This window comes from Octopus bimaculoides, chromosome 1 (assembly GCF_046866305.1).
Source record: "Octopus bimaculoides isolate indiv1 chromosome 1, ASM4686630v1, whole genome shotgun sequence".
Classification (NCBI taxonomy): domain Eukaryota; kingdom Metazoa; phylum Mollusca; class Cephalopoda; order Octopoda; family Octopodidae; genus Octopus; species Octopus bimaculoides.
This window is the reverse complement of record NC_142928.1, coordinates 121149248-121164521: the sequence shown is the minus strand read 5'-3', so window position 1 is coordinate 121164521 and position 15274 is coordinate 121149248. Positions and strand designations below refer to the sequence as shown.

Genomic DNA, 15274 nt, shown 5'->3' with positions numbered 1-15274 from the left:
TACGTATTTTCTATACCTTATGGTATTTCATCATGGCCGGTATGACAGACTGTAACAGACTGTAATAGACTGGCTGGTAGTAGTAGTAGTAGTAGTAGTAGTAGTAGTAGTAGTAGTAGTAGTAGTAGTGGTGGTGGCGGTGGTGGTGGTGGTGGTGGTGGTAGTAGTAGTATTAGTGGTGGTGGTGGTGGTGGTGGTGGTGGTGGTGGTGGTGGTAGTAGTAGTAGTAGTAGTAGTAGTAGTAGTAGTAGTAGTAGTAGTAGTAGTAGGTGGGGCTTTGCCGGTTCGAGACAAGCTCTACAATTACGGAAGTGCTGTCAGACACACCTGTCCAAGGTATGCACAAGGCGATGAAACCGTTCTGCATGCCCACGTCCAGTGTCCTAGCATTGCTGTCTTGTAGATCTTTGTCGAACGGCTGTTGACGCGTGTTTGACTGATCTGGTTATCAGCTGAGTCCATCGTGAAGATCGCTCCGTCACCTTCTTTTGGCCGGAAAAGCAGCCAGTTTTTCTCTGTCTGGTGGTTATAGAGAACCAGAGTTTATGTTCGTACCACTTTTTTTGCTCTGTCAAGTCCATGTGGACGAGGTTGAAAGGAATGAAGATACTTTCCTTTTCAGCCAAGCCTTCATCGATTTTTTCATGTTGCACTTGGAAAGAGAAGTGAGGGTGGAAACGGAAGTGCTTCCCCCACCCCCAGTACTTTTGTTTAAAGGTGGGTCAATGTGGCAAGGATGGTTTGTGTTAATAGGCTTATCTGAACATACGCTTGTAGGACAAAGGGGGTGAGGAGTAGAGAGGTGCCTGCCTGAGATGCCCTTGGCAGTCGGGGTGACCAGGATGTGTGAGGTTCCTTTGATGGCCCTGAGTGAAAATCCCCCTTTTTGAGGAATTGTTTAAACTCTGATGCTAATTGTTATTGCTTTTATACACGCGTTTTGTGCAAAGCTCTATTCGGCCTGTGTTTTGTATTTTCCCTTTTTTGTGTTCAGCCAACAAAGAAAAGATTATTATCATTAGTAGTAGTAGTAGTATTGTTTTACTTCTCAGAGCGCTCTATTATATTATTATTTATTTATGTGTTTGTATGAAACTGTTGATATATATGTATGTATGCATGTATTTATAAATATATATATACATATATATATGTATATGTATATGTATATATATATATATATATATATATATATATATATATATATATATATATATATATATATATATATATATATATATATATATATATATATATTTCCTTTTCTAGTCAATTGAACTGTGCTCGAGTGACCATCCATAAACACCTTTTCTTAACATACATCTTAAGTGGAAGTGTTTGGATCATTGAATTTGGTGCCATAGTTTCAAACGGTCCAGTTTTGTTTGAGAATTCGGTAAGTTTACTACTTAACCTTTTTCGTTGTTAAACTACTAACTACTGATTTCTACGGGCACACATTTAGTTTTTCTAGAATCTATTTATATTATTAATATCAGTCTTTAAAAGTGAAATTTGAAGAATGGAAGGCATCAGTTAAATTTCATCAAAGAAACATAAATGAACATAAATTTGAGGAATGACTTGTATTACTGTCGATAATCTGAGAAACATTTAATCCTGTATACTGTATTTTCCGGCATACAAGTCGACGTAGTATTTCCTGTAAACATGTAAATGTTTGAGTGTAAAAGTGTAAACGGTTCAATGTAAAAGTGTAAACGTTTGAATATACTCATTATATTTCCAAATCCTGTTGCATTTCACTTGGAATTCTTGGCCCTCCAAAGTTGTCTTAACGTATAAGTCGACCTACCTTTTGTCTGAAAATTTCAACAGGCGTGGCTACGTGGTAAGAAGCTTTCTTCCCAACCACATGGTTCAGCGTCACTGCGTGGAACCATAAGCAAGTGGCTTCTACTATGGCCTCGAGCCGACCAAAGCCTTGCGAGTGAATTTGGTAGACGAAAACTGAGAAAAGCCCGCCAAATATATATATATATATATATATATATATATATATATATATATATATATATATATATATGAATAATAACAATAAATGGAGCAAAACGCATATAAATAAAAGTTCCTTTAATTCCAATTTATATGCGTTTTGCTCCATTTATTGTTATTATTCATATCTACTCAAAATGCATCACTTCAACTTGGTATCTCTACCTATAAAACGGGTATGATATCCTGGTTTTTTGTGTAATTTTTGCTACCCATGGTAACTATTAACATATTTACATTGTCAAAGGTTTTTTTTAAACTGAGATAATATTAATATATAAATAAATAAATATATATATATATATATATATATATATATATATATATATATATATATATATATATATATATATATATATATATATATATATATATATATATATATATATATATATATATATATATATACATATATATATGTATGTATGTATATTATATATATATATATATATATATATATACACATATATATATATACATATATATATATATACATATATATATATATATATATATATATATATATATAGAGAGAGAGAGAGAGAGAGAGAGAGAGAGAGAGAGAGAGATTTATTTATGTGTGTGAGTGTCTTTGTGTCTGTGTTTGTCCCCCACCCACCCACCATCGCTTGACAGTCGGTATCGGTGTGCTTACATTGTCGTAACTTAGCGGTTCGGCAAAGGGGCCGATAGAATAAGTAGTAGGCAGAGAAACAATAAGTCCTGGGGTCGATTTCCTTGACTAAAAAAAAACCCTTTAAGACGGCCGCTGTCAAATGACTGAAACGAGGAAACAAGTAAAAGAATAAAGAATAAAAGAATGTATCCCGGAAAATACGGTAGCAACATTATCATGAAGTGAATGTTTCATAAGTGCATAATGGACAAAATGCTTAGCGGTATTTCTTCTAGCTTTATGTCCTGAGTTCAAATTCGACCGAGGTCGACTTTGTTTTTCATCCTTCGGGGTCGATAAAATGAGTACCAGTTGAATTCTAGGATTGATGTAATCGACTGGCCCCATTCGTCTCTTTCTCCCGACCAAAAAAAAAAAAAAAAAAAAATACTCAGGTACTGTGCTTATCGTAGAAGGAATAATTTCATGGTTATTTAGGCGGCGAGCTGGCAGAAATACTTTGTAGTATTTATTCCCACCGAGGTCAATTTTGCCTGTCATCCTCTATTTTGTCGATAATATAAAGTACTAATCTAGTGCTGGGGTCGATGGTATCCACTAAAAATTTCGCCTCAAAAATTCTGACCTTGTGCCCATATTAGAAACCATTATTTTCTTGATTACTGAATCTTTAGAAAATTAAAATTAAAATATTGTTCATAAATATAACAACAAAAAATGATTGTATATAATCTTAAATGTCAACAAAAATAGATCTCGATGTTTATTGCAGGCAAAATAATGCAATAATAATCACACAGCACGAGGTTTGAGGACATAGGTCAAAATAGGACAAAATTCAGATAATAAATTTTACGTCTTAATTAATAACAATCGAAGCAAAATTTGTCTGCGAAAATATACATCGATAAGTAAGTTAGACAATTCATGTTGTAGAAACATGTTATGGAAAATGTACACCACTGGTTGTATCACATTTAAACTGCTGGAAATTATTTTGCCAATAAGATGGCAGCCACTGGCAAAACGCGATAGAGAGGGAGAGAAGAGGAATGGAGTAAGAAAGAGAGAATAAGATCGTTTAATCATAAAGAGAAAGAGAGACTTATGAGCCAAGAAGGGGGCCAGTGAATCTAAACACAATTTCTCTTGCTTAATATAATTAAAAACAGCTCAATAGACTAGGGGTTTCTGATTGACTAAAACTCTTGATTGGGTACGATGTATGATTTGACTAAAATATACGTGAAGCTAAAACGATCAAGTGTTTTGTTAAACTTACCAAAAATGGCTCGCAGACTACAGATTTGTTCGCTAAAATTTCTTGTTGGCTAAAATAACTCATGATAACAGTAAAACTAAAATACCATCTGCATGTGATCGCTTACAAATCGTTAACATATGGCAGCTTTTGTACGATGAAATTGCACTTCTGCTGACAACCATAAACAAGAATGAAACATCTGGAGTCAACTCTCGTGCTTGCCGACGAAAATGGAACATTTCTAACAAAGTAATATATATTGTTGACGTCATAAGAATTTATAAACTTTGAGAAAACATGAAATGATTTCTTTTTTAGATCGGTGGATCTCGAAGCCGATAAAGCTATAAACAATAATGTGAAATATTAGGTTTAACCCTTTAGCATTCAGATTACTTAGTCAAATGTAATGCTTATTTATTCACAATGTTTTGAATTAACCATGCTTTATCTTGTAGCTTTGAGATTTAAATGATGTGATTGTTTATTTTTAGGATAATATTGTAGGGTAAGTGTGAGAGGCTGGATTTGGTCGGTTTGAACATAAAACAGGCAGAATATTTAAGCCGTATATGGCTGGTTTAAATACTAAAGAGTAAAAAAAACCATTGGATAAAAAAGTCGAAGGCTGTCCATGGGACTCGACTCATTTACGCTCAGCATTATATTATGGTTACATATAATAACATATTTAGTGTCGCCGTGGATTTAGGACTGTATTACGATGCATTGATGCTCTAATTATGAATGAATAAACCAATACCCCCAACTACATCATAAAACGTGTCGTCCATTTTGTGTTTTAAACGTTATGGTGCAGTTTAAGAAAGATTTTACTGTTGTTTCTAGCTAGCCAAGAGACCATGTAAAGGTTTCGTCTTTGTTTTTGCTGATTTCCATGACAGACAGTTCCGACGATAATTTGGCAATGGACATCGATAGCTAAAATTACATAACATAAAATTACAAAGTTGTTTGTAACTTTTTTATTATTAATTTGTAGAAGAAAAAAAAACAGTTGCGATTGTCGCCATTACTATACAAAACTATATCAGAATTACATTTTTTAAAAATAACCTAATGAAACCAGTTGTATAAAAATATAAACGAATTAACATTTGTTTATATGTATATGAGCGCCGAAGTGTGTATAAATACAAATAAGATAATAATCTATTTTCAACACCGTTAGAACAGCAGAAACATTGGCACCAGAGAGATGAAAATGGTCTACGGCGCGAAAGAAATCAATTTAAACTTGGTAAAATAATATTCATAATGCCTTATCTCTTCCAAGCAGAAGTTTTACGTAAAATTCATTTTAACAATATCATCGAAGACTTTGCAATTAAAAAGGTGGGGGGGACTTTTCAAATATAAAGTGGGAGCATACAAAAATAAACATTATTTTCCATCTGTTAATTTTGTTATATATTGAAAAATAAAAGATTATTTTATGGTTTATTATTGAGTAATTTTTGTTTACATTTTGAACCATTTACGTATACTTGAGGGCACCAAAACCTTTTAAGTGCTTAGGGCCTCTATGGGCCTTAATCCGGCCCTGTAAATTACAAAGCGGAAAAATTTGTCAACAAATAAATTGTCGTCTTATTAGAACCTAATGAAAATTTGAAAAAAACTTAAGTGGCTGGAAAAATGTAACAAGATCCTAAATTTTCAGTAAAGCAGGCTAAGCCATTTTAATCGATAGAAAATAACTAAATTCCACATTAATACTATGGGTTAAAGCACACTGTTATTTTATGGAGTTGAAAATTAGCATGTCTCAAGTGCACATCTTCCATATGGGCATAGCTAACGAAAGAGAAGCGAAAATGGTTTCGAACTGTGATTTAAACAGCTTTCTCACCTCAGCTTACCGAGAGCTTCTTACTTGCATCAAACGATCAGGATGAACCTGGAGCTAAACAATAACAGCCCTAGGAAAGCCTCTACGTCACTGGTTCTCAACCGGGGTCTAAGTGACTCTTGAGTGGAGGGGTCTATATTAAATTTTGTTATCAAAATTTACGTGCGATAAACTACTTGTACTATACACAAAATATTTTTTTTTAATTCTCTATAGGCACCTTGGGCAAGTGTCTTCTACTATAGCCTCGGGCCGACCAAAGCCTTGTGAGTGGATTTCGTAGACGGAAACTGAAAGAATCCCGTCGTATATATATATGTATATATATGTATGTGTGTTTGTGTGTCTGTGTTTGTCCTCCCACCATCGCTTGACAACCAATGCTGGTGTGTTTACGTCCCCGTAACTTAACGGTTCAGCAAAAAGAGACCGATAGAATAAATACTAGGCTTACAAAGAATAAGTCCTGAGGTCGATTTTCTCGACTAAAGGCGGCGCTCCAGCATGGTCGCAGTCAAATGACTGAAACAAGTAAAAAGAGAAAAAGAGAGAAAAGAGAGAGGCGCAGGTGTGGCTGTGAGATAAAAAGCTTACCTCCCAACCACATGGTTCCGGATTCAGTCCCACTGCATGGAACTTTGGGCAAGAGTCTTGTACTATATCCTCGGGCCGACCAAAGCCTTGTGAGTGGATTTGGTAGACGGAAACTGAAAGAAGCTTCTCTTACATTTTCCTCCACATCTCAGTTAATAAATTATCATTTATCATTTCTCTCCGTTCCCCCTTCTTTCTTTCTATATCCTCCTCTCGTTCTCTTTCGTTTGAGCCATTTACAACTACAATGATAAACGAAATACAAAATACAAGAAAAGAAAGGGGAAAATTCAAGGCAAAGAAAGATATTTTTGACATAGAAAGATTCATTAGTGTATTATTTAATCACCTCTTACAATCACGTCAACGTTTCCAGAGACGTCAGATACTTGGTCGTGTTTATGTTTGATGTTACTGTTGTCGTTTGTATTTGTTTATAAATATATATTTTTTATTTCAATGTTAACTCCTCAGCTCAAATGCTCGTTTATATCCAGACGCTTCAGAAGACTCTACAACAACGAAAGTAACTTCAAACCAACAAATGTCTTGAATAACAACGAAATCAAAGATGAGAAAAATATCAAAAAACCGAAAACGAGAACAACTTCAAACCAACACTTAGAACAACAAATAAACAGCAAATCATAAACAACATTAATGACAACGTTAAATAGAAATAACCTTATGGTCACAAGCAGGTCGATATTTATATCTTTCTGCTGTTATCCATGAAATACAAGAGCAAATCTATAATGATAGGTCTGTGATTATAAGTGAGAATCTGCTCCTCATTAATCTGATCTCTGTAATTTTCTGTTGTACATAGATTTAGTTAGCCTGTCTACATTTTGATATTGATGTTGTTAGGACGGTGCAATGGTTGGGGTAAAGTGCTAAATATTGTCTAGTAGTATTTAATCTCGTATTCTGAGTTTAAATCAGGCTGCAGTGGACTGTACCTTTCGCTCCTTGGAAAATCAATAATAACCAGTAATACACTCGATATTGGTTTCACATTTTGGCACAAGGCCAGTGATTTCGAAGGAGTGGGTAAGTCGATTACATCGACTCCAGTGCTCAGCTGATACTTATTTTATCGACCCAGAAAGGATGAACGGCAAGGTCGGCATTTGAACTCAGAACATCAAGTCGGAAGAAATGCCGCTACGCCTTTTTTTTCCGGGCACAGTGACGATCCTGCTAGCTCGCCGACTTACGTAATGTACTCGATATTAAATCTGTTACATTAATGGCATATTTACAGGATGAAAGGCAGCACCTAAGACGTTTTTAAGGGACTTCGAGAATGGGTGAAGGGAAAAACAAACATAAAATCGTAAAGGGACCGAGTAGTAGTAGTAGTAGTAGTAGTAGTAGTAGTAGTAGTAGTAGTAGTAGTAGTAGTAGTAGTAGCAGCAGCCAAGGTTACCAATACAGAGTTTGTTGTCTTTTTTTTTATTTATGGTGACGTTTGTACCGCAGGGGACGGGATTCATACTATGAACCTATAGCAATCTATCACACAGTTTTGGTCCTTGCTTATCAGTTCAAACATTTTGATGCAGCCGCCACAATATCAACAAAAGCCTGTTACGTTCGTTGTTGGTGAGCATCAGGTCAGCTTTGACAAAGAAGACTCATAATCAAAAGTGATCTAGCCGTGGTCAACCCGCCTTTTTTACGTGCAGGTAGCCCAGACCCATGTTAATCAACGTGACCTGTTCTAAGACATGATTTGAGAGAGATTTCGCTTATCATTCTGAAACTATATACAGATTATGATAAAACTCTTACTTTTAATACCATCAAAGAAGCTTAACTCCTACTTCAACTAATTGATAAGACTGTAAAATAGATTGGACTATATCTCAATGATGATAAGAAGGAGGTTACGGTTTTCCATCAACTAAAAGAAGACATTAAGTCATCAAAGAGTGCCAACTTGAAATTTGTAAATGACTGCGAATATTTAGGATCGGAGATAGAAAGAAAGCTCAAAGAGAAGAGTGGAGTAGGAACTTAATTGGTATGATCAGCAATGAACAAAATGTCCGCAATATAAGAAACAAAATCAATCGTCTTTTAGAGTTGTTATGGATAACATTGACATATGGATCTAAATGCCGGACACTTACGAAAACAATTGAAAATATATCAAATGGAATACACACCAAGTGTATAAGGAAGGCGAAGAACGTTTCTTGGGAACAGTATTTACTTAATTGCGTGTTATACGGAAACATACCATTATTAGCAGGCATTCCACCGAGGTCAACTTTGCCTTTTATCTTTTCGGGGTCGATAAAATAAGTACCAGTTGAACACTGGGGTTGATGTAATCGACTTACCCCTTCCTCTAAAATTACTGACCTTGTGCCAATATTTGAAACCGATATTACTGATGTCTAAGCATTAGCACAAGGTCACACATTTTGGAGAGCGAAGTATAATCAATTATATCGAACTAGTACGCGACTAATACTTTACTCTTTCACAGATCACGGAAGTTTGGAATGCAAAATTGACTACGACCTGACGCGGATTCATAACGTAAAAAGCTCTAAATACGCATTTTGTCTTGGGACAAAACGCCTTCAGATATATGTCCTGACCATATATGTTCTGAGTTCGAATCCCGCCTAGGGGCTTTGACATTCATCCTTCATAGGTCGATACAATAAAGTACCAATCACGTATTGACTTCTTGTGCCTATATTAGAAGTCATAATTAAAATGCGTATTTGTTCATCGTCACAGAAACAAGAGAGAGGTGGAGTAGGAGGTCATCAAACGACAAATTTAATGTGTGTGTGACAATAGGTGACATTTTGCGACCATTTTAGTTCTAACACAACATATAATGTCGTTTAGAACATATTTTCAAAAGCAAGAATTTAAAATTTAAAGCTATATGTATATTCTTATATTGAGGTAGCAAAATCATATTGATATCTGATAGGTGGCTGACAAGTGAAGCTTTTCGGTTGTGTTAAATGCTTTCCTTCTCACGTTACTCTCTGCTCGTTGTTATTATTCTGTTGAATTTGTTGTACTTATCTAGGATAGTGCAGGTTCTTAATCTATTTGGTTCCTTGATAGAGTATGTTATAGGGGTCAGATATCATTTTGCTTATAATCAAACGAGGTTGAAAACCCTGCTTCCAGATAATCCTTACATCAGATGCATTATTCATTCACACTTCAGTAAAACATAACCAGATTACCCCGTCCTATAAACGTAATGCACACATTTGATGACATAGTCTAATATACATCTGGAAAAAAATCAATTTTTACGGCTGCATACTTTTGGTACGTCTGCAACACGGAAGAGATAAAATTGCATATGTATATACAGGGGGAAGAAAGATAGGGAGAGAGGGAGCAGGTAGAGAGAGAGAGAAAGAGAGAGATCCGAAGAAGTGTATTTACACAGAAGTTTTTCACCTTTTGTGGTTCCAGAAAGGGTCGTGAAGATTTACTACTAAATCATTGCAAGTCACTCACCCCAACAAAAGTTGGAAATAGTTTCCGTCCTATTATTATAGACACTGTGAAGGCGGCGAGATGGTAACACAATGTAAAATGTTTAGTAGCAATTCGTCCGTCCTTACGTTCTGAGTTCAAACCCCGCAGAGATCGACTTTGCTTTTCATCCTTTTAGGGTCGATAAAATGAATACTAGTTGAGTGCTGGGGTCGATGTAATCGACTAGTCTCCTTCCTCAAAATTTCAGACCTTGTGCCAAAATTTGAAACCTTTATTATAGGCAATGTTGGAGTTTTAGGATCAGAAGGGACAATGAAAATAAGATATCACATCTTTGATAATGCTTTTAAAGAATCAACCAATCAAAATTCCTGACCTGTAGCGAAGTAGGGGTGGGGCGTAAGTATACAAGAAGTGAAACAGCTTTATCCTATGTATGTGATAATTTCCTTAGAATGCTACAGCGAGTTTTCTTGTTCTTTATAAAACCAAATCTTTAAGTGTCAAATAAAGTGTAAAATTCAAAATATATATTTTGCAGTTCTGGTGCCGCTTGGTTCATGTGTTAACACAGTATATGACAACGTGTAATTACTACTGGATGTTCTGTGAAGGTCTCTTCATGAATGTAGTCATTATACAAACCTTCACAATCGAACACTACCTCTTAAAAGTCTGCTGTGTATTAGGATGGGGTAAGCTTTTTCATTCATTTCTGTTTGCTACTATCGACATTTCTCCATTCATTCACCCAGAAATCATAAGCTTTGGTTTTGTTATGTCAGATTGCTTGCTTGGCTGATTGAGTATCTTCTCTGGGGATACTACGAAATATGCCATGTGTCAATTATCCTTAAAACGCAATGCAATACAAATACATCCCACCGTTTCTTTCAAACACTGTTACTTATAACAATACAAAACACGTTTATATATTTGCAACATACGTATAGAAGCATTTTGTCCTTTAATTAAAATAATTAAATCTTTAGAGAGGAGAGATCGGTAATTCAGATATAATGAAATGCCCTAACTGAATAAGGACTTTGTCTGACGGCAGAATTGTTAGACTATCGGACAAAATGCCTTAAGATATTTTTCCTGGTGATAAAGGTTCATATATAAACAACATACGTATAAAATCATTTGATCCTTTTCAGAGAGGGAAGATGGGTGATTCAGATATAATGAAAAGAAGGAAAGAAAATGATTGATCATGATAATCATGGAGTTGGGTTCTAAAGATTAGAGCTTAAAGCAACGGAATTCATAACTATGGCAATGGACATTATTAAATTCTGATCTGCTTTCTTTCGTGGTTTCCTCTGGTTAGGCTAATCGTTTCATTTGGCATTAAGTTCTTAGAACTACGAAATACAGAAAGATATCTGAAGTATAAACACCATTTGAAAAAATTATCCTTGTACTGAAATGTGAGAAATTTGAATGGTAAACATCAGTGACTAGATAATGGAAATTTTTTTCGTCCTTCGGTAAAATACTGTGTTGGCTTTGAAAACTATTTCGAGAAATTAATGTTATGTATTCTTTGTGGTAATAAGAAAAGAGAAAATATATATACGAGTTAAGTTTCATATCCAGTATGTTACCTTTGTAAGTAAATGAAGATTTTATTTTGCTTATTTTTTTAAAATTATCTATTCATTTATTTATTTTATCTAGTTGTACCTGTTTTGCCAGCATCGATATACGCTGTAGTTCGACATTTGTACGGAGATAACTCCAGGTAAACTATTTCTTATTTAAGAATGTCAAGTTTCCCGTGACCGAAAATTCCTGTTCAATATAACACATGCGTGTAATTGTTGATAAAATAAATAAAGTAACTTTCGACAAAAAAAAAATATTTTTGTAGATAATCCGGAAATGTATGAATATGGACGTGGTAATCAGAAAATGTATTAATATGAATGCTTTTTTTTTTTTTAATAAAATATTCATATTATGAAGCCACGATAGATATGTAATACAAGCTTGCTTGTATGGATGCGAGTAAAAACATTTGCTAGAGAATATTTATAACAAAAAATTTAACAGAAGTTAATTATCTTGAGCAGTGGCTTCTAAGTACGCCGTAAGAGGTATTTCTACTTCTACTATAGATTTCTAAAAGTCTAATTTAAAGAATTAGAAAACCTATAATAATGTTTTAACATCTTGAAAAACATGTTATTCATAACTCTATTATACATAAGTAGGATTAATAAAACAAAATATTCTAATATTTTATTCTAAAATTTTAAACTTTAAACATAATAGGAGCAAGCCTGACCTTGTGGTAAGAAGTTTGCTTCCCAACCACATGGTTCTAGGTTCAGTCCCGCCACGTGCCACCTTGGGCAAGTGTCTTCTGCTATAGCCTAAGGCAGACCAAAGCCTTGAGAGTGGATTTGGTAGACAGAAACTGAAAGAAGCCAGTCGTATATATGTGTGTGTGGTGTGTGTGTATGAGTGTGTGTGTGCGTGTCTTTGTATTTGTTTCTCCTACCACCACTGCTTGACAACCGCTTATGTTTACACCACCGTTTACACTTAGCGGTTCGGTAAAAAAGAATAAGTACCATGGTTTAAAAAATAAGTACGGGTTCGATTCATTCGACTAAAAATTCTTCAAGGCGGTACCCCAACATGGTCGCAGCCTAATGACTGAAACATGTAAAAGATAAAAGATATTTTAACTTACAGTGCGAATTTTTATGAACTAGATTGAAATGCACAACCGTTGTGTAAGTGGTATCACAATCGTTGGTTGTAGGATCGATCGGTTGATATTTGTAGATGACATGACTCATCAGAAGGTGATCTCCAACATATATTGAATAGGTTCGCTGCATTGTAGGGATGAGAATTAGTGTTGCGAAAATTGAGATATTAGTCCTCTCAAGAAAGTCTTCTCATCCACTCTGCATGTTAGTGAGATGCTAGAATTTTGGGTGTTGGCACATTTCCCATGTTGGCCATTTCCTATGCCTCATTCATGTACAAAGCATATGTCATGTTATGGCCACCCGGCCATATGCAACATTCCTTTTTCGGTCTTTTCAGCTTTTCCCACACTGAAAACCTTATGACCTTCGCAGCTATCTGCGGAGGTCATTCGGGATCCCGTGTGCAGGCCATATCTACTGTCTCTTTGTGTTCCTCCACTATTTTTTCCACCTCCCCGCCCTTGTAGAAGAAGATAAATAATTCTTCATCTTTAAGGGTGGGGTCGTTTTTTCCAGCGTCAGTGGCACAATTCCCACCGACGAAGGCTTTTCTCCCGTCAATGGCACAACTCTCACTGACGGACCTTCGGGACATGCAGATGGCACATCATCGTCGACCTGCAATGACCCGTTCTTCTTCTTGCTTCTTTCCTTTTTTTTCCTGACTTCGGGAGAGTGGAGCTCTTCCACTTTGTCCGGAGTGTCTCCCCTACCTCCCGAAGCCTTAGGGTCCTTCAGCAGACAACCATTGTTGCCCGCTTTCTTCCTTTTTAATCCTTTTTGGGTTGAGGAGGCTAACCACATCCACCTCTCCCTTTGACCAGATAGGGGAGGTGGCTTCCAGTAACTGTTCCAGGACATTACCATGGTTCTGGAGGCAGTTCTTTTTGATGTGGCCTGGTTCCAGGCACGAGTGACACTTGGGGGGGGGGGGCGTCCCTCAAGTATCACCAGATACCTGCAGCCAGCAATTAAAAAAAATCTGGAAAGACCAGATCTGTTGCGGCCGATGAGGTCCACAGGGTCAAAATCGCGGGATATCTATTTCACAGAGGACAAATAGTCTTTCAGTTCTTTTTCTATAGTTAGCTTTGGGAAGATGGTGATGGTATCAAGAACTTTAGAGTAAGTTCTAACCACTACTATCCTTTCCTTCATATCTTTTAATCACTGCTTGGGTGGGATAATTTCCCACTCCAAGATAGGGTTCTTCTTTTTAAGTTCCTTCTCTGCCATGTCCAAAAAAAAAAACCAGTTTAAAAACAGTTCACAAAAACATTCCACCAAAAATTAAGACCGAATAAAAATAGAAGAAAAACAAGATAAAAGAGAAGGAAAAAAAACTGAAATTAAAATAATGAGAAAAAGAAGAAGGAACCAAAATTTAGAAAGAAAGAAAAATGGGAGAAGGGAAAAATAAAAAGAAAACAATGCACACAAATAGAACAGACAGGGAATCCTTGGCTCTGTATAATACTCCAACCAGGTAAACCCAATAGTCAGGGTTCTTCTCGATTGTACTCCAGTTAGATAAACTCAACAGGGTAAAATACACAGGGTATAACTTTTTCTGGCGAAATACGCCCACCAGAATTTACAAGTTATTTGGCGAAAAAATGCCACACAGAATTTTACTCAAATAAGTTTTCAAAAAAATTCTCAGTCCGCCGTTATGTCGACTCGAACATGCCCACCAATAACGACGAATGAGAAACACAATATCTTTGCTCGCTAAGGCAAGCAACAATTAAAAGTCGCCAAAAGCAGGCGAAATTGCCCCAGAGCAAGGTAGAAATTTACTGAAAAAAAGAAAACAATAAATTCCCACCCAGCTCGACTTTCTTTTTGTTCTTTTTTTCCTATTCACGGAGCCAAAGCTCGCGTCTTCTCTCTCTAGAACCAAAAGACCAACTAACGACACATGAGCCGAAGTAAGCAAGCTACTTACCACACAACAACTCCTATATATATATAACAGATATATATATATATATATATATATATATATATATATTTATTTATTTATTTATTTATATATATATATATATATATATATATATATATATATATATATATATATATACATATATGATAAAATGATAAAATGATATAACAAGGCCAAGGCAGTGTGATATTTCTAAGGCATTTATAAAGAGAAAGGTAGTCTTACAGCTATTTCAGGGATATAAAAGATATCCCATCACCAGAGAGGATATGAGAAAGCTTCAATAGAAGGAAATAATAGAGTTCATTATATAAAAAGTTATTTCTGAAAGGGAGAGATACAGGAAATATAAAGAGAAATGTGAAAATAAAAATATATGTTGGATACTTCCTGTATTTCTCCCTTTCCAAAATAACTTCTTATATAACCAACTCTACTATTTCTTTCTATCGAAACTCTCTCATATCATCTCTGATAATAGGATATTTTTATATCCCTGAAACAGCTGTATGACCACCTGTTTCTTTATAAATGTCCTAGAAATATGAGACTGCCTTGACCTTGTTATATCATTTTATTTAACGTATACACGCTCACACACGACCCACATTAGACTCCTCACTAATACTATTATTGAAGCGGGAGTCTAACAGTGGTCTTTCCGTAGCACTTACAGAGCCAAACCTGCCTTTCGGGTCTTCTGGATACCAAAACCTCTTATGCA

At 35.5% G+C, this 15274-nt stretch overlaps 1 protein-coding gene across 1 annotated transcript in view; it reads left to right on the top strand.

Annotated features, from left to right (window-relative positions):
- The window catches only part of LOC106867957 (calcitonin receptor), a 246476-nt gene that overhangs the window by 169738 nt on the left and 61464 nt on the right, over positions 1 to 15274 (top strand). Inside the window, exons 5-7 of the mRNA XM_089357107.1 lie at positions 1270 to 1396; positions 10418 to 10571; positions 11560 to 11623. Of these exons, the coding sequence (XP_089213233.1) occupies positions 1270 to 1396; positions 10418 to 10571; positions 11560 to 11623 (345 nt within the window). The remainder of the gene's footprint in view (positions 1 to 1269; positions 1397 to 10417; positions 10572 to 11559; positions 11624 to 15274) is intronic.